The sequence below is a fragment of the Chrysochloris asiatica genome, unplaced genomic scaffold, assembly GCF_000296735.1.
Source record: "Chrysochloris asiatica unplaced genomic scaffold, ChrAsi1.0 scaffold00318, whole genome shotgun sequence".
In the NCBI taxonomy this organism is placed as follows: Eukaryota; Metazoa; Chordata; class Mammalia; order Afrosoricida; family Chrysochloridae; genus Chrysochloris; species Chrysochloris asiatica.
In genome coordinates this window covers 1,228,349-1,251,857 of record NW_006408836.1, presented here as the reverse complement: position 1 = coordinate 1,251,857, position 23,509 = coordinate 1,228,349, and the positions used below count along the sequence as shown (strand labels likewise).

Sequence of the window (23,509 nt, the reverse complement as noted above, 5' to 3'; positions counted from 1 at the left end):
CTGCTGACCTTGCAGTTCTCAGCCCGGTTCATAACCACTATTCTACACTGGAGTACTATAAAAGGTACATTCTCAGAAGTCTGAAAAAGGAATTCCTAAGCAAAAAAACTTGAACATGGTACAAGCAATTCAGCAGACACCAACTGAGGACCCCTCTGAATTCTTTAAATGAATCTACCAAGCTTACTGTAAGTACACAGACCTTGATCGTGAGAACTCAGCAAATATCTGAATGGTTAACATGATTTTTATCTTCCAAAGCACTCAGGATTTTAGAAAGAAAACGGCAGAAATTTGACAGGGCAATTGGTATGAATCCATCCCAACTGGTGGAAGTTATCTTCGGGGTATTTAACAGCTGAGAGCATGAGAAATCTCAGGCTGTAACTGTCCTCCTAAAAGACCACTAGAGGTAAGCCTGTGTAACCCCAGTGAGGACCTCAGAAAGGAATTGAGGGCCTTAAGCAAGGACTGATGTGCTTATGCAAAAACCTGGACACGAAAATATAAATGCCCAAATCTCAGGGGAGGATCTGGCAGAAAAAGCCATCCAACTTAAAAGATGGTTGAACAAGTTTCATTGTCTGCAGAAGACTAACGGTGTCAGGGGTAAGGGGCCCAGCATGATTTGGCATCAACCTCTGCAACTCCCCCACCCCCGGGACCTCAGCTGAAAATAATAATGGGGACAGGGATGGTGACTGAGATCTCAGGGAAGCCTGAGGACCAGTTTTTCCTGAAACCCCTGGACTGCTTCATTGGGGAAAAGAAAGTAACTGGCTGGTCCCCTTATGAGGCTAGGACCTGCTTCCAGAGTTGCATGTTCAAACAGCTTTCTGAAACCCAAAGTCTGCAGTTGGAGATCCCTCATGAACATGCCTGATGATTACTGATTCCAAGTCAGGAAACCAGTCACATTGGCCTAAGGAGATCAAAAATCAGGTAAACCCCCATGAGGACTAGTGGAACTCCGGGGAGAGCCAACAAGCATCCCCTGTCGAGGTCTGATTGAAGCCTGGAAACTGACCATCCCACAGAAACCACTATCCTCTCAGAAAAGGCCATCTCCCTGCTACAAAAGGGAAGCCTATGGCTCACAACAGGATGGATAGGTAATTCCAGGTTATTTTACCGGACAATCTGAGTATTACCCTGTGAACTGTGGAGCAACTAAACCTGCCATCCTCTTCCCTGATGTGGCAACTGGAGGGCTAAACAATGATTATAGAAATCATTGACCAATTATTCTTCAGCCAACCTGACCTGATTGATTATATCTGGTGGACTAGATGTTATTCATGAACAGAAGTAATTACATGGAAGAAGGGACTCGGATAGCAGGGTGTGTAATAGTAATCTTATAAGACCAGATACAGGCAATAGCTCTACTGCCAGGGATCTCAGCTCAAAAAAGCTGAACTGATTGCACTGATGAAGGCATTAGAAATGCTGGCAAGAAAAACTTTAAGGTGTACCCAGAGGACTTTAGTAGAACTGAGGCAGAAGGATTTGAAAGAGGGATTAAAGAATGAAAAGTAGATGACAATGGAATTATTCTGGTTCTGAGACGTTAATAGCTAAAAAGTAAGTGGCTTTTTAATAGAATGGTTCTGATCCTTTGAAAACTAGTCCCTGCTCTTCTTAATTGAGTCCATGAAAGGATCCACTACAGGAAAGAGGCCCTGACTGGGTTCATTAGGCCCTGGCATTAGAACAAGAAATTTTCAAAGAAATCATTCAGGAGGTTAGCTCTGCTACCTGCCTCAAGAATAATCTCAAGACGAGCTGCCCTGCACCAATATCAAGGTTAACAACCCTCTGAAAATTAACAGGCTGATTTCATTCAGATGCCTCCAGGCTGGGGAATTAAATATTTGCTGGTTTTGTTTTTTGTAGACACCTTTTCTGGTTGAGTAGAGGTTTTCCCCCACCAGAACTAAGAACTTTAGAAATAGTGAAAATCCTCTTGAAGGAGATTACCTACAAATTTGGACTTCCAGAGTGTCCAAAGTGACAACAGAGCAGCAAACACCACAGATTAAATGGAGATTGCATTCAACATGGAGGTTCAAGAAAATGAACCATACACTAAACACCACAGATTAAATGGAGATTGCATTCAACATGGAGGTTCAAGAAAATGAACCATACACTAAAGAGACAAAACTGTCAGGAAATTTATCTACATTGGGATCAAGTGTTGCCTTAGCCCTATTTTGAATTCAGTTAGACCCCAGAAGCAAGCTTAAATTGAGCCCTTATAAAGTTGTATACAGTAAATCTTCCCAGGCAGCTTCCCTCAACCCTCTACCTGACCTCAGACAAGGTTTAAAGGTGCAGTGGTATGCACAACACCTCTATCACACAATTCCTATTATTTGTAAAATTGCTCTTCCCAGGTCTGCTTCTTTCTCTACAGTAACCTGATCCCTTCCAGCCTGGAGATCATATTCTGCTCAGATCATGGAGAGACGGACCTGAAAACCCAGTTAGAAAAAAGTGGACTGGACCCTGGGAAGTCCTTCTAGCCATCCCGTCAGCTGTCAAGTTAGCCAGACTCAACTTGGACACAATGGGACTCTCATAAGGCATTATTCCTTTCAACGGGATGAGAAACATTTGGGCCTATTTAGCTCAGAGTGTAATAAATGTACCTGGTTTGTTTTTCCTTTTGGGAGGGCATCCAGAAGCATCTGCAAAGATTACTGAGGACTAGAACAAGAAATTATCCCAAGCCCAGCAGCCAAGGTAGAAGGAATTCCCACCTGGATTCACCACAGCAGACTGAAGAAAGCCTCATCTTCATGATAAGCTGAAACTGACCCTACCAACCCTCACAAGATAACATTGAGATGTACGATCCACCCTGCTTCAGCCACAAACCGGAAGCTGGCTGATCTCCACCATGGGAGAACTCTGTGTAATCAATACACCCATACCACCAAGGTGGGCCAAACAGTAACCACACTACTTTTCTATAATTGCTATAAAAGTGAGAACACCCTCCTAGGTAATTGAATCTATAACCAATGGAACTGGGATGGCCCTAATCCTTCTTGCGCATCAACAGACCCAGATACAAAACGCCATCTATCAAAATAGATTAGCCCTAAACTACTTACTGGCTGCGGAGGGAGGAGGGGTATGTGAGAAGGTTAATTTTGCTAACTGCATACATGTAGATGACCAGAATCTGGCAGTAGAAGGCCTTGTAAAAAATGCAGAAAGTTGCCCATTTCCCTGTGCAAACCTGGAACCCATAGAGCCTATGGGGAGGGTAATTCTTCACCTTTAAAGTGTTCAAGACCCTTGTGGGTAGAGTCCTGTTTTATTTGGAATTTACTTATAATCAGTCCATGCCCTCTCCCACTAGCAATCAGGGCCATGGGAACTGCCATTAAAACAATAATTAATCAAAAAGGGTACCAACAATCCAAATCAATACCAAAATACCATTCCTTATGCAAAATTTAGATGATGCCCCTAGGAAAAATGTCCCAAAGGGCATCAAAGGGGGGGAATAAACAGGAAAAGGTAAAAATCATTCACCGCCCTCTCCTACCCAGGAGGCAAGCTAAAATGCTAATCAGGTCACCCAATGGGACCAATCCCCCTGGTTTTTCCCGTGCCCTCAAACTTGGCTCCTCCCTGGACTCTGACCCCATATAGGCCCATGTTGTTCTCCATTTGGGGCTCAGAATCTGGAGAAATTAGCTCCTCTGAGTCAGCTGGTTTAATAAAATCTGAATCTCTGCTTCACCTCTCCGAGTGGCCTCAGTTTCTTCGACCATGAATCTAAAACTGCTGTTAACAAAGTGGCTGACTTGACAAATTTTCGTTGTGTGCTTGGCTTTAGAATGAAGGATCAACAGAAAATCCCCACTGACTAGTTTTCCTCCTTTCCAGCTGGGTCTGGTGAAAGGGGGTAGGAATGATGCTTATAAGATTTTGTTATTTCAATTGTAATGGTTAGTAGTATTGATTGTGATTGTCAGATTGTAATTGTAGAAGATATGTAGCTAAAAAGAGGGAGTAGTTATGTTTCATTTCAGGAACAGACAATCCCAGGACATCAACAAGGAAGGGCATGAGTGGAACTTGGGGTCCCTGCCTGAAGAAGCAGCGATAGCAGAGATGGTGGCAGAGGGGGTGACATGGAGCAGCTATGGACTCTAGGCCCATGGACAGAATGAGGCTGTGTGCCTATAGGCTGAAGATTAGCTTTTGGACATTTATGTGTGCATCATATATTTCTGATTTGTTCATTTGTGAAACATAAGAGGAAAATGGGGGGGGGTAGAAACAAAACAAAGAAAGACAAAAAATACCAGGGTAGGTGCCACACCCAGACAGGAGAAAATTCTGGGGTCTCCTTCCATTGTGGGTGGGTAAGGGAACTAGATCTACCCTAGATCTAGTTCTTTTAAGGCTAGGTGTTGTCTGTTCTGGGCACCCAATCTAAAAATAGTTTGTGCAGACCCCAAAGCAGCTGGGGGATCAAGGTATTCCTGGCCCAGAAGGGATCTGAGGGTGAGATTTCCCTCTAGTTGAGGGCTGAGCAGATCCAGTTTGCTGGGTCTGGAACAGGTTACACCTGATTCCAGGTGCTGTGGTTGGTGTTGCTTGCTTCTCACAATTGGACGTGTCTTTGACAACCCAGAGATCAGGAGTTTCCCTGGGAGTGTTGCATGCAGATAGGGCCTGGCCATACCTCTGGTCACCAGGGTAATGTGAGGTACATGAAAAAAAATGCACCCCTTTCTCTCCACAATAAGTGATAAGGTATGCCTCAGCACCACCTACTGCCCCTTGATTTCAAAGTCACCCACAAAACTTCAAGATGACCATATTGTGGCTGGCAGGCTGGCCAACACACATCTCCAGTCTCTTATCTTTTTGTTCTCCTCCATGTGTCTGTTCAGCTGCTTCTCCTAGTGAAAGATGGGCCAGGGCTGGCCAGTGGCAGCTCTGCAAATTTAGAGTAGGGCCCACCCAAATGAGGTCAATATGGAGAACTTTTCCCTCCTTTAATGGGGTCCACAACTACAGCGATCTTCTCCATGCAGCTCCAACCACTCGGAGAGTGAGAGATTCCCTGTAGGTACAGGTGGGTGGGGGCTGGCCTCGCCTTTGGTCACCAGGGGAATGTGGGATACAAGAAAAACAATTTCTTTATTTCTGCAAGACACAAGTATGTTTCTGCAATGCCAATGTGTTTTCTTATCTCTGTAGCTGTTCACAAAAGTCCAAGATGGCTGCATCCATTTGGTCAGCCACCACAGGTCCCTAGAAGCTTCAAGTTCCAGGAATACCTGCATCTATTTTATTTGATTTTCTGTATCTTTGTTGTAGAAGGTCTGCACAACCTTTCTGCCCTGTCCACCATTTTGTCACCATCTTGAACTCAAAGTTTTAAGTCATTTAAATTATCTTTGGAATAATTTTTAAAATCTACCCTACAGTCTTACATTTTCTCAAATTAGAAAAAAAAAATCACAAGGAAAAGCAGACCATGTGGCATATACTATTGCTTCCTTTCTTTGATATCTTATGACTAAGAATATTTAAATGCTATACGAAGAAAAAGATGAATGGAACTGTACTATACAGTCATAGCATAAATAAAAGGACTTTTTAAAGTGTTTTTCTATTCCTAATCCATAATTCATTCTGTTTTAGAGTGACAAGTCCAAGCACATTATCTCTGAGCAATGCATTGCATCCTTGGAATCACCTGGGGAGCTTTCAAAGATACTGATGTATAGGACCCATCTCCAGGGATTTCAATTTAATTAATTGACTAGGGCATTGGGATTCATTCAAGGTCACTCTAGTGAAAGTACAGAAACTGATACACAGATTTGTTTTGCTTCAAATTTCAAAATAAAACAAAACAAATCCTCAACTCTTCTATCATGAAAAAAAGAGGTTTTTATTTGGTTTTGTTTTCTCTCCCCTGTTAAAATTACTACAAAACTGCAATTTTCCAGTATGATATAAAAAGTGCTGTTTCATAACCATCGACTGATTTTGCAGTTGCTCTATTCCAGGAAGCTCAATTTCTGAAAATCTTGATTAAGGTTATGAATACTGAAGGTTATCACTTTAGAAATTCTTGACCTCTTTTTGGTATCATCAAGCTACATGCTCACTTAAATGACTGAAATGAGTCTGAGTAGTTTACATTTTACTTTCTCTAAATAATTTACTGCATCTCCTGGGACAACTATGAATTGGCACAATATAGATCACAAAGTTCATGTTCTGCATCCTAGTGGACTGAGTAGGACCTTGAAATCTTGCCACCTGCCATCTAATATATAAATATTTTTTTCTATTCCTTAGGAACAAAAGAGCCTACACGACCCATGGCCTCATTGACCTAGACACTGAAAGAACTAGATGGTAGCAGGTTACTATCAGGATCACAATAAATAGCCCTGGATAGAATGAGAGAAATATGTAAGGAACTCAAATTCTTGTTTAAAAAAAAAAAAAAAAGGCCAAACTGGTAAGTTGAAACAAGATACTCTCTGAGACATCAGGAGACAGTCTTTTAACCTTGAACCAAAACTATCCTGAGAATTCTTTTTAGTGAATGCAGAGTCCTGGTAGGAGAAGCACTGGACTGCTAATGTCAAGGTTGGCGTTCAACCCGCCAGCCACTCCTCAGAATCCCTATTGTTGTATGTCAGTAGGCTTCAACTGTCAACCTTGGGATAGTTGTTGTTAGTGCTGTCAAGTCTGTTCCTACTCACAGTGACCCTGTATAGGGTTTCTGAGCTGTAAATCTTTTATGGAATCAGAGCATCTCATCTTTCTCCCTCAGAGGGGCTGGTGGATTCAAACTGCTGACCTTATGGTTAGCAGCCCAACACGTAATCCACTACACTATAAGGATGGTTATTTATCAAACCCTAAATTCATACTGCCCTTGTTGTTAAGTGCCATTGAGTTGGTTCCAACTCAAAGCAACCCTGTATAGGGTTTTCCAGGAGTTACTGGTGGGTTTGAACTTGCAGTTTTAAAACACTTTGCAGTCTAGTGCATTATCCTGCAGTGCCATGCCAGTACTCCAAATTCACATTGTTGTTGTGTTAAGTGCCATTGAGTCGATTCTGACCCATAGTGACCCTTATAGGATTTCCAAAGAGTAGCTGGTGAGCTTGAACCAGTGACCTAGCAGTTCAAATGACTCAGTAGTCTGACGCATTAGCCCACAGCGCCATTAGGGAATACAAATTGTTAACAATTTCTCTTTGCAAATGTCATGACATTTGTTACGTGTATTTTTGATTGGAGTGACCCAATTTTTAGAAAGAAATCCTCATTTTTAAATCTCTTTATTAGTATTGCAGTTAAAATGATTATGGTTTCCAGTCCCCTTACTATCTCTGAAACAAGAAATAACTGGGTTCCATGAGAAACAGTTGAAGGGAAGTGAGTATTTATTATGCAGAATAAAGACTTGCAAGAAACAGCCTATCTGTCTTCATATATCTGAAAGGTAGTCATGTGGATGAAGATTAGATTAAAATATTCTTGAACCATTAAAAAGAAATAGTGAGAAGGTGGATTTCAAGTCAGCATAGACACGAGTAGAGTTTCTTAAAGAATGCAGAAACTTAGATATAAGGAAGGGAGTTCCCTGTTATTACATGTGATAAGCAGAACCTAGAAGTCCTTCACTGAAGGTGATTGCTGGAGGCTGCTCTTGTAGTGATTGGGAAAATTACATTAGGTATCCTCTCGAACTCTTTAGAATGGATGCTTTTACATTTTAGTGAGATTTCAGGTAATAACTGGTTTTTAATTTACCTCTTGAAATGGTTGAATATCAACCACTTCCTTTTGGTACAGTGACTCTGTATTCCTACCATTTTCTTTTGATGCTTTCTGCATCATTCAATAATTTCCCCAGAGAATCAATCCTTCCAAAATGCAAGTCTAGGTTTGAACTATTTTTTCAGTTCTCAGCTTGAGAACTTTTTGGTTTTCTAACTCCAGGTCTTTGTACATTTCGTTATAATATTTGACTTTGTCTTCTTGAGCTGACCTTTGAATGTTTCTGTTCAGCTCTTGTACCTCTCCTCACTTCTTCCATTTGCTTTAGCACCTCTACACTGGAGAGCAAGTTTCAGAGTCTCTTCTGACAGTCATTTTGGCCTTTTGTATGGATTGCATCTCAATGTAAAGAAAACAAAAATCCTCACCACTGGACCAATAGATAACATTCTTATCAATGGAGAAAAGAGTGAAATTGTCAAAGCCTTCATTTTCCTTGGATCAACCATCAATACTCATGGACGCAGCAGTCAAGAAATTAAACAACATATTGCATTAGGCAAATCTTTTGCTAAAGACGTTTTTAAAGTGTTGTAGAGTAAAGATGTCAGTTTGAGGACTAAGGTGTGCCTGACCCAAGCCATGGTATTTTCAATAACCTCAATATGTATGTGAGAGTTGGACAGTGAATAAGGAAGACTGTAGAAGAATTGATGCATTTGAGTTATGGTCTTGGAGGACAATACTCAAAGTGTCATGGACTGCCAAAAGAACAAATAGATCTATGTTGGATGAAGTACAGCCAGAGTGCTCCTTGGAAGCCAGAATGGCCAGACTTTGTCTGTCATACTTTGGACATGTTGTCAGGAGGGACCAGTCACTGGAGAAGGATATCATGTTTGATAAGGTGGCGGGTCAGAGAAAAAGAGGAAGACCCCCAGAGAGATGGATTGGCAAAGTGGCAGCATCAATGGGCTCAAGTGTAGCAATGACTGTGAGGTTGGCTCAGGACCGGGCAATGTTTTGTTCTGTTGTGTATAGGGTCACTATGAGTCAGCATCAACTCGATGGCACCTAAAAACAACAATAACAACAATTGGTTTTTAATGTAGCATGGCCTAATCTAGAGCTTGTTACTGAGTTTGCCTCTGAAATAAATTTCACACTCATATGTAAACCCTATGTAGCAAAATAGGTCCTTATTATGCCCCTGGAAAAGAAAAAGGAAAAGAAGAAGAAAAAGAAAAGACTTTAAAAATCAGAGGTCCTTTCAAAAAATTATCTTGTGAACAAAACTGTCCCAGTCTCAGAGGGAATATAAAGGTTAACATATCTTTCTGTTAACAATTAGCCCCAAATATATAGAAACTTTAAAGTCTCTCTTATTTACCTCCAACTTTCTCACAAGAAGAAATCTGTTTGAGCATGTACTGTTTTGAACCCTATTAGACAAGCTTTCTATGTGGATACCCCTTGATTTATAGTGAGCCTGTTTAAACTTGCAGAGTCAATCTAACACTTTCAGACAAACTAATGACCAAATGAAACAATTCTCCAGTCTAACGTTCACAAAAAATATATGGTGATGCCATAAATATACCTTAGACATCAGCATCTCAGCTGCATGTTGTTATTACACCAGCAAAATTGTTGCTGCTGCTGGTTAAAGTGCTGTCAAGTTGGTTCTAATTCAGAGCGATCATGTATAGAGTTATTGAGAATTTAAATCTTTGCAGGAGCAGAAAGCCTCCTAGTGGGCTCAAACCTCTGACCCTGTGGTTCATAGTCCACCACTTATACTATGGAGTCACTGTGAAATTTTTTTGCTGTTGTTAGATGCCCCCCAGTTAGTACTGACTCATAGTGACCCTATGCACATCAGAACAAAACACTACCTGGTTCTGTGCCAACTTCACAATCACTGCTAAGTTTGAGCCCACTGCTGCTGCCACTGTACTAATCCATCGTGTTGAGGATCTTTCTCCTTTTCCCTGACCGTTCAGTTTACCAAACACAATATCCTTCTCCAGGGACTGGTCTTTCTTTATGATATGTCTGAAATATGAGAGATGAAGTCTGGATATCCTGGCTTCTAAGGAGCATTCTAGCTGTACTTCTTCCCACACAGATCTTTTTGTTCTTTTGGCAGTCCATGGTACCTTAACCATTCTCCTTTAACACCATAACTCTTCTTCTACAGTCTCCCTTATTCATTGAGCAACTTTCACATGCAAATGAGGTTACTGAAAATACCATAGCACCTTAGTCCTCAAACTGGCATCTTTATACTCTTCAACACTTTAAAAAGGTCTTGCGCAGCAGATTTGCCTAATGCAATATGTCATTGATTTGTTGACTGCTGCTTCAATGAGTGTTGATGGTTGATCCAAGGAAAATGAAGTCTTTAACAACTTCACTCTTTTCTCCATATACATTGATGTTGCTAATTGGTCTAGTGGTGAGGATTTTTGTTTTCTTTACATTGAGATGCAATCCACATCAAAGGCTGTGCTCCTTGATCTTAATCAGTAAATGTTTTAAGTCCTCTTCACTTTCAGCAAGCAAGGTTGTATCATCTGCATATCACAGGTTGTTAATGAGTCTTCCTCCAATCCTGATGCCACGTTTTTCTACATAGAACCCAGCTTCTTGGATTATTTGCTCAGCATACAGGTTGAATAAGTATGGTGAAACAATACAACCCTGTCGCACATCTTTCTTAATTTAAACCATTCAGTGTTCCCATGTTCTGTTTAAACAACTGCCTCTTGGTCCAAGCACAGATTCCTCATAAGCACAATTAAGAGTTCCGGAATATTCATACTTCGCAATGTTGTTCATAGCTTGTCATGATCCACATAATTGAAAGCCTTTTCCTTGTCAAAAAGACACAGGTAAAACATCTTTCTTGTAGTCTCTGTTTTCAGACAACAAACATCTGACATGAGCATGTCATCTCCTGAATCTGGCTTGAACCTCTGGAAGTTTTCTTTCAATGTATGGTTGTAGCCATTTTTGAATTCTCTTTCGAAAAATTTTACTTGCATGTGATATTAATGATATTTTCTGATGATTTCCATATTTCACAGGGTCACCTCTCTTTGGAATGGGTAGAAATATAGATCTCTTCCAGTCACCTGGCCAAGTAGTTGTCTTCCAAATTTATTGGCATAAATGAGTTAAGGTCTCCAATGCTTCATAAGTTTATTGAACATTTCAATTTATATTCCATCAATTCCTGAAGCCTTGTTCTTTGCCAATGCATTCAACACACATTGGACTTCTTCCTTAAGTAACACTGGCTCTTGATCATATGCTACCACTTGAAATGGATGAACATCGATGATTTCCTTTTGGCACAGTGGCTCTGTGTATTCCTTCCATCTTCTATTGATGATTTCTGCATCATTCAATATTTTCCCCATTGTTTTTGTTGTTAAGTGCAATCAAAGCAATTCTGACCCATACCCTGTATAGGGCTTCTGAGGAGCAGAAGGTGAGCTTAAACATCTGATCTTGTGCTAGAATCAACTTTGCAGTCCAGCACATTAACCCACAGCACCACTCCAGGACTCCTATTTTGCTCATACAATCTTTCATTATTTCAAGTCAAGGCTTGATTTTTTCCTTCTGTTCCCTCAGCTTGAGAAATGCCGAGTGTGTTCTTTCTTTTTCACTTTCTAACTCCAGGTCTTTGCACTTTTTGCTGTAATATCTGACTTTGTCTTTTCGAGCTGCCCTTTGAAATTTTCTATTCAGCTCTTTTACCTCCTCATTTCTTCCATTTGCTTTAGCATTTCTGTGTTGAAGAGGAAGTTTAAGAATCTTTTCTGACATTCATTTTGGTCTTTTCCTTTTTTCTTTTCTTCTTAAAGAATTTTGTTTTCTTCCTGTATGATGTTCTTAATATCATCCCACAACTCTCTGGTCTTTGGTTTTTAGTGTCTAATGTATCAAAGCTGTTCCCTAAATTCAAGGTCATATTCTGGCTCTCGTAAACTTGTTTTAATTTTTTTCAGCTTCAGCCTAGACTTGCATATGAGCAATGTTTCACAGTCTGTCCCTGGCCTTGTTTTGGCCGATGATGTTTTCCCACCATGTCTTTACACAGATGCAGTCAATTTGATTTTAGTGTATTGCATTTGGTTAGGTCCATGTGCATAGAAATCTTTTATGTTGTTTAAAAAAGGTATTTGCAATGAAGAACTCATTGATCTTCAAATTTTGTCATACAACATCCATGACTGTTTCTATCACCAAGGCCATATTTTCCAACTACTGATCTTTCCCCTTTGTTCCCAACCTTTGCATTCCAATCACCAATAAAGATCAATAGATCTTGATTGCAAATTTGATCAATTTCAGACTGAATAAGTTGGCATAATTTTTCAATTTCATCATCACTGGCTTTGTTGTTGTTATTGTTATGTACTGTCAAGTCGATTCTAACCCATACCGAACCTGTATAGGGTTTCCATGGAGCAGCTGGTAAGCTTGAACCACTGACCTTTCAGTTCAAACAACTTTGCAGTCTGAAGCATTAACCCACAGCACCACACCAGGGCTCCATCACTGGCTTTAGTGATGTGCAAATTTGAATAGTAGTCTTATTAACTGGTGTTACTTGTAGGCACATGGATAATATCCTATCACAGAAAATGTTGTACTTCAATAATCACCTCACATGCATGTGAAATTTGGACAATGAATAAATAATACTGTAGAAGGATTGATGTATTTGAAATATGGTGTTGGCAAAGAATATTCAAAGTACCATGGGCTGCCAGTAGAATAAACAAATTTGTCTGGGAAGAAATACAGCTAGAATTCTTCTTAATACTCACAATCACTGCTAAATTTGAGGCCACTGTTGCTGCCATTGTGCCAATCCTTAGAAGTGAGGATGGCAAGACTTGGTCTGTCATTCTTTAGATATGCTGTCACAAGAGATCAGTCCCTGAGGAAGGAAGGTACATCATGTGATATAGTAGAGGGTCAACTAGAAAGAGGTTGACCTCCAACATGATGGATTGACAAAGTGTCAGCAACAATAGATTCAAACATAACAATTGTGAGAATGGTGCAGGACTGGGCAGTGTTTTGTTTTGTTGTGCATAGGGCCACTATGAATCAGAAGATGGCATCTAGTAACAACAACAATAACCATTACTTGATTTAAAGATGACTTCAGTGGATGGTTTGGCTTAAGGTTTAAATATTTTCTCAGGGTAATACATTAGGGGTTATCCAGCCTCAATGGCTTCAGAAAACCAAGTGCTATTTAAGTTGTATAAGGCACTGTTAACATCCTTATGTAATATCTATTTTTCCATTATTCCTCTCCAAGAGAATGTAAGTTTGGTTTAACGTAGCAAGTGCCTAAGCCAATTATAACAATCTAATCTCTTGATTCCTGACCAGTCTTGTAACAAGGGGAGTCTGTGTGATCTGATTTTTGCAACTGAGACTGAAGAGATGAATACAGGGATTTTTATCCTCTGAAGACAGTGACGAGACAAAACAGAAAGACCTGGATCAAGAATCAAAGCTGCAACTTCTTTTTATATGCAAGGAGGGTTTCAAAAGTTCATGGAAAAATGAAATAAAAAGATAATGGATTTTTTTCTGAAACTTAAAAGACCCATTAAAGATGTTAAGAAAAAAAAAAAAAGGCAAGAATGAAACAAACAAAGAAACAAATAATTTCCCTTACATTTGCTTATGTGTTTGTTAGTTGAATTTTAGGTTACTCTCAGGCAGATATAATTCTAACTCTTTTTTGTTTTGTTTTTATCTACTTATTGTGAATTGAGTGAAGATTTACAGAGCTGATCATTAGTTTTACATTCAACAAATTCTATACTTTGTTTCATTAAAATGATTAAGATCCCTTGTGTGGACTATTAGTTAACCCTACTTATCTCTATTCAATTTAACTCCTGGATTCCTCCTTTCATCTTCCAGTAGCTTCACCTTTCCTCTGCTAACCTTCCTCTTGCTGTATATTATCTTATTATTATCTCTTATAAAAATGATTTTTAATAGTTTGAGTCTTAAAGGTCAGTATGAATGAATACGGGCTACATGGCCAGACAATGTCTGACTGATGAAATGGAAGAAATCAGAAATAACTTGGACTGGTAAGTTGGATCATTATAATGGGCTGATATTAACAACTTAAAAAATGAAATGGAAAGTAATAGAATAGAAAAAATTAGAGTGCTTGCATATGGTAAGGCTAGTTGTTACATCATCAAAATTTTTCTTCATTTGCGTGTGCCCATCAACTGGGGATAGAAAAATGTTTTTCTTATTGTGAGTTGCAATTAAGGAAACTTGGAAAAATACTGATATAGAAATGGTTAGTTTATTCAGCACAGCTTTTTGTCTTTTGGCTATTTCACTGAAGGACTTTTTGTCTTCTACCACACACACTTAGCTTAATAGGTAAATCCACACCAGGTGTACTCCCTAGCTTTATATTTCATAAACATACTCAGAATAAAGGTTAAAAGAATGGATAGGGAAGAGTTAAGAGGGTATAATAAAGTTACTCTAAGAAATATTTTTTTAAAAAGTTAAGCCCTATGGAACTTCTATAGGGAGAATAAGAAATCTGAAATGACAAAAGGTAACTTTTTATATGAGTTTCAGTACTACTTTACAATACAAAAAGACAAAGTATAGGGTGATGGAAAAGACCTTTAATTCTTCAAATATCTGAGTGTAGAATAGAAGATGGAATAAAAAGGAATCTTTTAAAGATTATAATGCAAATGACAAATTATCCTTCTTTGGAAAGTGAGATTGATTTTCTTATAGTTACATTCATGTTATATGTTGAGTCAAATGTGACAGTGATATATTTTAAGACTATCTATATCACATCTCAAGGAGCTCTGGTAGCACAGTGATTACGAGTCAGGCTGCCAACCGCAAGGTCAGCAGTTCGAAACTACCAGCTGTTCCGTGGGAGAAAGATGAGGCTTTCTGCTCCAGTAAAGATTTATAGCCTTGGAAACCCTGTGCAGAGTCACTATGAGTTGGAACCGACTCCACGGTACTTAGCAACAACATATCACATCTCAGTATAATCAAATTTCATAATTTTTAAATATTTAAAAATGTATGTGATTATTTATTGTTGTTAAGTGTTGTCGAGTCAGTTCTTACCCATAGTGATCCTGTATATCCAAGGAGCGGCTGATGAGCTTCCTTTAAACGACTTTCTTTATTCAAACTACTATAAAAAGTAGTACTTGCTTATATTTGTCCTAACACTATTCTATTTAAAATCCAGGAATTTGATCAACCAATTTATTTTTTGTTTGAATCATACAGATTCTATTTTCATATCCTTTCAGTCTGTATGACTGCTATATTGATCTTGTAAGACCGCTTATGTAAAATCTCCTCCTGCTTCCTGAAGACAATGGTTCCCCACCTCTGAACTTTCCCTAGCAGATCCCGTAATATCGTAAGGGTTAAACACTAGATCTACACTGCAATTTATCATGGTTTTATAATAGATGAAATTATATTTTATGTCCACATTGTATGATAATTATATAGAAACAAATTTTCAAGTTAAAAATGATATGAGAGGTTGTGTTGCCCTTATTTTACTAATTCATTTTACTAATTCACTATACAAAACCTAAACCAAATTCACTGCTGTTTGTAATTCTATATAGTGTGAGTAATTATAGTCTAGAATGTGTTTTCACTGTAATTTCGGAGATAATTAGCAAAATCCTTACATAAAATTTATCAATACAGAAATATTTTTCTACTAACATTCCTAAGGCAGGAGAAAAATATTTTTAAGACGAGACTTTGGACAAAGTTACCAGACTGTTTTGTTGTTGTATTGCACTGGATTCCTTACCTCCAAAAAGATGAAATGCTTTTCTGCAGTTTGGTAGTGGCCATTTTGCAGAGCTGGATTTCTGAAAGCTTTGTTTTATTTTCAAATATTCTTTAGTAAAGAATGTTTTTGTGGCATTGTTCAGTTCTAAAATAAAGCAAAAGAAAAAAAAATAGTTTTAAATATTTTAATGAGTCAAATAGGTTGTTTTGGCAAGAAGATGAAAATAATTGCTACGTATTTTGATAAATTCAAATCTTTTTAGGAGAGTGAAGACAAAAGTGTATTCAACCTTTTTCAGCCAAAGTAGATATAACTTCATCAAATTCACATTTGATTCAAATTTGGTATGTCTCCACATTAAACATACAGCTGCTGAGTATCTAGATCCTATGCCAGCTGTGTAAGATACAATGATGAATAAGATACAGTACCTGTGCTCTCAGAGGGTCTTAAAAAGGCAGAGTGACAAAATGGCAGAAGATGCAGAAATGCTACATAGACCTTGCACAACAAATATATGGAAAACAAAATGAAATAGATGCAGATTAAAGACCTAAATGTAAATCCTAGAACTATAAAGATCATCAATGAAAAAACAGGGACAAACTTAATGGCTCTGATATATGGCATACATACACTATCAAACATCATTTATAACACAAATATCAGTAGACAAAAGAGATGACTGGGACCTCTATGTGCATCAAAAATTTTTTCCAATAGAATAAAAAAAGAAGCCACAGACGGGGGGAAATTTTTTGGAATGGCATATCAAACGAGGGACACAAATCTTTAAAATCTATAAAGAACTACAACATGTTCTATAAGAAAAAAAACAAAGAACCCAATTAAAAAATGGGCACAGGACATATGATCAGACACTCTACCAAAGAAAATATTCAAGTGGACGACAAATAAAGAAATGTTTGTTTTCTTTAACCACCGTTGTTGTTATTAGCTGCTGACTCATAGTGACCCTATGCACAACAGAAGGAAACACTGCCCAGTCCTGGGCTAACCTCACATTTGTTGCCACACTTGAGCCCAATGCTGCTGCTACAGTATCAATCCATGTTCTTGGGGGGCCTACTTTTTTTTTTTTTTCTGACCCTCCATTTTGCCAAACATGAAATCCTCCAGGGACTGGTCTCTCCCGATAACATGTACAAAATATGACAGATGAAGTCTGACCATCCTGGCCTCCAAGGAGCACTCTGGCTGTACTTCTTCCCACAGATGTTTGTTCTTTTGGCAGCCCATGGTACTTTCAATATTCTCCAACACCATAACTCAAATGCATCAATTCTTCTATGGTTTTCCTTATTCACAGTTCAACTTTGGCATGTATATGAGGTTATTGAAAATACCATGGCTTGGGTTAGGTGCACATTAGTTCTCAAATTGACATTTTTGCTCTTCAACACTTTAAAAAGGTCTTGTGCAACAGATTTGTCTAATGCAATACGTCATTTGATTTCTTGACTGCTGCTTCCATGAGTATTGATGTTTGATCAGAGCAAAATGAAGTCTTTGACAACTTCATTTTTTTCTCCATTTATATGGATGTTGTTTGTTGGTCCAGTGTTAAGGGTTTCTGTTTTCTTTACACTGAAGTGCAACTCACACTGAAGGCTGTGGACTTTGACTTCATCAGTACGTTAAGTCCTCTTTGCTTTCAGCAAGCAAGTTTCTATGATTTGCATATCGCAGGTTGTTAATGAATTTTCCTCCAATCCCAATGCCACATTTTTCTTCATATAATCCAGTTCCTTAGATTATGTGCTCAGCATACAGACCGAATAACTATGATCAAAGAATACAACCCTGGTGCACAGCTTTACTAATTTTAAACCATTCGCTGTTCCTTTGTTCTGTTAAAAAAATTGCCCCTTGGTCTAGGTAGAGGTTCCTCAGAAGTACAAGTGGAGTGTTCCAGAATTTCTTTCTTTGCAATGTTGTCAATAGCTTGTCATGATCCACACAACGAAAGCCTTTGCACAGTCAACAAAGCACAGGCAAACACCTTTCTGGTATTCTCTGCTTTCAGCCAGCAACCCTCTGACATCAGCATTCTACATCCTCTGAATATGACTTGAACCTCTGGAAGTTCTCTGTCAATGTATGGCTGCAGACATTTTTGTATTATCTTCAGTAAAACTTGACTCTCATGGGATATCAATTATATTGTTGATGATTTCCGCATTCCCTCTTTCACCTCTCTTTGGAATGAGCACAGATATGGATCTCTTCCAGTCAGTCTGACAAGCAGATGTCTTCCAAACTTCTTGGCATAGGTGAGTGAGTGCCTCTAGTTCCACATCAGTTTGCTGAAAGATTTCAATTTGTATTCCATCAATTCTCAGTGCCTTGTTCTTCGCCAATGTCTTGGATTTCTTCCTTCAGGATCATTGGCTCTTGATCATATGCTACCTTTTGAAATGATTGAACATCAACCATCTTTTGTTAGTACAGTGACTCTGTGTATTCCTTGCATCTTCTTTTGATGTTTGCTTCATCATTTTGCCCATAGAACTCTTCAATATCGAAAGTTGAGCCTTTAATTTTATGTCAGTTCCCTCAGCTTGAGAAATGCTGAGCATATTCTTTTCTTTTGGTTTTCAAACTCCAGATCTTTGCACAGTTTGTTATAATATTTGACTTTGTCTTCTCAAGCTGACCTTCGAAATTTTCTGTATCTTCTCAATTTTTCCATTTGCTTTATGGAAACATCTCTATATTGGATAGTAAGAGTCTCTTCTGACATCCATTCTGTTTTTTCTTGACTTCTTAATGACCTTTTGCTTTCTTCCTGTACGTTGTTCTTCATGTCACCTCATAATTCTCTGGACTTTAATCTTTAGAGTCGAATGAATTAAATCTATTGTTCAGATGATCTCTAAATTTCGGTGGGTTTTGTTCAATGTCATATTAAGCCTCTCATGGACCTGATTTTATTTTCTTCAGCTTCAGTCTGAACTTGTATATGAGCAATTGATGGTCTGTTTTACAATCTGCCTCTGGCCTTGTATTAGCTGATGATATGATATGGAGCTTTTTCAACATGTCGTTCCACAGATGTAGTCAATTTGATTTCTGTATGTCCCATTTGGCCAGGTGCATGTTGCAGTCATCTTTTATGTTGTTTAAAAAGGTATTTGTAATAAGTCATCAGTCTTGCAATATTCTATCATGCTTCTCCACAATTGTTCCTATCACCAAGGCCATATTTTCCATCTACTGATCTTTCCTCTTTGCTTCCAACCTTTGCATTTCAATCACCAGTAATTTCAATACATCTTGATTGCATGTTTGATCAATATCAGACTGAAGATGTTCATAGAGCTATTTAATTTCAACATTACTGGCTTTAGTGGTTGGTGTGTAATTATGAATAAAAGTGCTGTTAACTGCTCTTTCTTTTTGGCATATTAAGATTATCCCGTCACATACAGTATTATATTTCAAGACAGATCTTGATACATTCATTTTGATGATGAATTCAACACTATTCCTCTTCAATCTGCAATTCCGCACATAATAAATCATGTCAGATTCAAAATGACCATTAGAAGTCCATTTCAGCTCACTAATGCTAGTGAGGATATAGAAGTGTATGCATCCCATTTAAAAAAATTTTTTTTTAATTGTGAATTATGTGATTGTTTACATAGAAGAACATTAGCTTTACATTCATCCTATTGTATATTGTGTCATTGCCATGGTTACAATCCCCTCCATGCATCATCAACGAACCAAATGGTATACCCTGCAAGCCTGCCCCCGGTTGTCAGCACACGGCCCTTCTGCCTCTCTGGTCTAACGTCTCCAGCCGCTCCATCTCTCCATGTCATCTTCTCTCCCTCTATCTATAGTGTCACTGTTTCTCTGGGTAGGGTTCTGCTCTCTGCTCCTCTCCCTTAATGGTCCCAGGGACCTCCGCTCATAGACTGCAAAGTCAATCACTCCCCTTACTGTTACAGAACGTCTACCTTTACATTTCCAAGCCTCACAATCAGTCCTGATAGCAATTATTCACTACGTATCACAAGAGTCCTATTCGCATCTCCTTTCATCAGCTCTGACCACATAGATTGGATACAACTCAGTGGAAAAGATTCTACCTTCCTCTGTGACCTCTGGATCTCAGCTTCCTCTTGAAAGCTTGTAAGCCAGTCACTTCTTGCCTTTGTAGGGCCCCCCAACACATTTTGGGTAGCCAATGTCCAACTTGCCCATCCTGTGTACTCTGTGTATGGAGAAGGTGGGAATGATCCTTGCTGTAAAGATTTGTTCCCTCTTTTGAGCTACTGCATCCATAGGTGTAAGTCAAGTTCATCAAATTTTATCAGATTACTCTTTTGTTCCTCTTCTTTCTTCTTCTAGTTGATCTCTGATCATCCAGTCATTGAAGCCAGATCAAGTAGGTATTATCTGCAAGTGTGCATATGCCCTTTCTTACCAGCTGGATGCGTCACTCTCCACTCTAGTCCTCTGTGGCTATGTCAATGACTCTGGGCCAGAGTCCCCAGCTCTTGCCACACTGCTGGCCGACCAGGTCTCCACCAGGGTTCACAGAAGTCTATTGAATGTTGTAGGGCTTAGCTGGCAGCTTCACTGCTGTTTTCCCCTCACTTCCCCTTATTGGTGATGAATGTGGTCACCAATCAGGGTGTCTACTCCCATTGACTCTTAGTCTTGGAAGGGGGTTTGCCCTGAGGGGACCCATCCACTTGCCTTGATGTCTCCTGGGCAAGCAACTTGTTTATGTAGTAATCCGTCGGGCTGCCTATATTGTTTGTTTTTTTTCCTGTCGGTCTTTCTTTCAAGAAATATCTTCTTTTGTTCTAGCCACTTCAGGCTGGTCTGTTTGTCCTTTCCAATGGAAAAATCCTACCTTAGAAGATTCTGGATGTGGTTCAGGATTCCACCTATGGTCTTATGTAATGCAGAGGGTCCACAGGAAGCCTCCTTCACTGGGCACGTTGTAGCCCCATTTTAGGTATTCCAATCCGTTATAGGCAGAAGACAGACTACAAGCTTTCCATGATGATATTTCTGGCTATTCCTTTCTTTCCACCTCAAGTGTCTATTTTATAATGGTATGCCAGGGAAACCAACATTCAAAAGACAGCCAAGAATCTTAACATTATTTCCCCCTTTTTGCCCATTCCAACCATGTCTCAATCCCTGTATTCCAGAGCCCTGTTGTTCCAAGGTTGTACATACATCATTATTTACCTCTGTCCCATTTAGCCCATGCAAACCTGCCTAATTGTTTTCCTATCTGCTTTATTATTCCAGTCCCCTCACCCTTCTTGTATATTGCCCCCCCTCCCTAGAACCCAAACTGTCCTGTTTCTATTCCCTACCATGTGCTACACCTTCATCTCCTTCCCCTCACCCCACCCTTCACATCCCAATAACCAGCAAAGAATTGCCCCCCTTTAGTATGGGTTCTTTTTCTTAGTCTTTTACAGTAGTGGTCCTATGCATTATTTCTCCTTTTGTGACTGACTAATTTCACTCAACATAATGTCCTCAAGGTTCATCCATGATATGCGGTGGCTTGCAGCTTCCCTGCTATTCTTCAAGGTAGCATAATATTCCACTGTGTGTATGTACCACAGTTTGTTTATCCATTCTTGAAGCTTCCTTGTCATTCTTCGAGATAGCATAATATTCCATTGTGTGTATGTATGACAGTTTGTTTATCCATTCTTCAGTTGATGGGCACTAAGGCTGTCACCATCTTTTTGCTATTGTAAATAGTGCTGCAATGATATTGGTGTGCATATATCTACTCATGTTATGGCTCATAGTTCTTGTGGGTAAATACCAAGTAGAGGAATTGCTGGATCATAAGGTATTTCTATTTCCAACCTTCTGAGGAAGCACCATATTGCTTTCCAGAGATGTTGGACCACTTTGCAATCCCACCTGCAATGCAGGAGCATCCCAGTCTCTCCACATCCCCACAGCAAGTATTGTACTCTACTTTTTTTTATCTTTGCTCTTATTGCTGGTGTGAGATGATATTTCATATTTGTTTTTATTTGCACTTGTCTGTCAGATTGTTGTACTACGGTGGCTTGTGTGTTGCTGTGATTCTGAAAGCTATGCCACCGGTATTTTAAATACCAGCAGCATCATCCATGGGGGACAGGTTTCAGATGAGCATCTTTACCCACAAGACACACTAGGAAGGAGTGATTAACTATTTCCAAATATTTAGTCACTAACAACATTATGAATAGCAGAAAAACACTGTCAGATATAGTGCTGGAAAATGAGCCCCTAGGTTGGAAGGGACTCAAAATGCGACTAGGAAAGAGTTGCCTCCTCAGAGTAGAGTTGACCGTGATGATGCAAATGTAGAAAAGCCTGCAGGACATTCATTTGCTGATGGGGCACAACTCAAAATGAAGAGAAACAGCTGTAAAGATCCACTGAAAATCGGAACATGGAATGTACAAGCATGAATCTGGGAAAATTGGAAGTTGTTAAAAATGAAATGGAATGCATAAAATATCAAAATCTTAGGCATTAGTGAGCCAAAATGGAATGGTATTGGCCATTTTGAATCTAAACACCATATGGTTTACTATGTCATAAATGACAAACTGAAGAGGAATGTTGTTGCATTCATCATCAAAAAGAACACATCCAGATCAGTCATGAGGTACAATACTGTCTGTAATAGGATAATATCCATGTGCCTACAAGGAAGAACAGTTAATACCACTATTATTCAAATTTACACACCAACCACTAAAGCCAGTGAGGAAGAAATAGAAGAATTCTACCAACTTCTTCAATCTGAAATTGATCAAACATGCAATCAAGATGTATTCATCATTGCTAATGATTGGTATGCAAAGGTTGAGAGCAAATGGGAAGGATTAGTAGTTGGAAAATATGGCCTTGGTGAAAGAAATGATACTGGAGAACACATGATAGAATTTTGCAAAATTAATGATTTGTTCATTTCAAATACCTTCTTTAGATAGCATAAAAGACGACTTTCAATATGGACCTCACCAGATGGAATACACAGAAATCAAATTGACTACATCTGCTGAAAGAGACAATGGAAAAGCTCCACATCATCAGTCAAAACAAGGCCAGGGGCAGACTCTGGAACAGACCATCAATTACTCATATGAAAATTCAAACTGAAGCTGAAAAAAATGAAAACAAGTCCATGAGATCCAAAATATGACACTGAATATATCCCACCTGAAATTAGAGATCATCTGAAGAACAGATCTGATACATTAAACACTAACAACCTAAGACCAGAAGAGTTGGTGGGATGACATCAAGAACATCATACAAGAAGAAAGCAAAAAGCATTGAGAAGACAAGAAAGAAAGAAAAGGTCAAAATGGATGTCAGAAGAGACACTGAAACTTGCTTTCCAGCATAGAGATGCTAAAGCAAATGGAAGAACTGAGGAGGTCCAAGAGCTGAACAGAAAATTTCAAAGATCAGCTGGAGAAGATAACGCCGAATATTACAAGAAAATGTGCAAAGATCTGGAATCAGAAAACCAAAAAGGAAGAACATGCTCAGCATTTCTCAAGCTGGGGGAAGTGAAGAAAAAATACAACCCTCGACTTTATTTAAAGATCCCAGGGCAAATTATTGAATGATGCAGGAAGCATCAAGAGAAAATGGAAGGAATACACAGAGTCAATGTACTAAAAGGAAATGGTTAATGTTCAGCTGTTTTAAGAGGTAGCATATGATCAAGAGCCAATAATACCGAAGGAGGAAGTCCAAGGTGCATTGAAGGAACTGGCAAAGAACAAGGCACCAGGAATTGATGGAAGAAAAATTGAAATCTTTCAAGAA

At 39.0% G+C, this 23,509-nt stretch overlaps 1 protein-coding gene across 1 annotated transcript in view; it reads right to left on the bottom strand.

Moving 5' to 3' along the window:
• The window catches only part of RNF180 (ring finger protein 180), a 242,894-nt gene that overhangs the window by 38,894 nt on the left and 180,491 nt on the right, over nucleotides 1-23,509 (bottom strand). Inside the window, exon 6 of the mRNA XM_006875291.1 lies at nucleotides 15,674-15,799. Coding sequence (XP_006875353.1) covers nucleotides 15,674-15,799 — 126 coding nt within the window. The remainder of the gene's footprint in view (nucleotides 1-15,673; nucleotides 15,800-23,509) is intronic.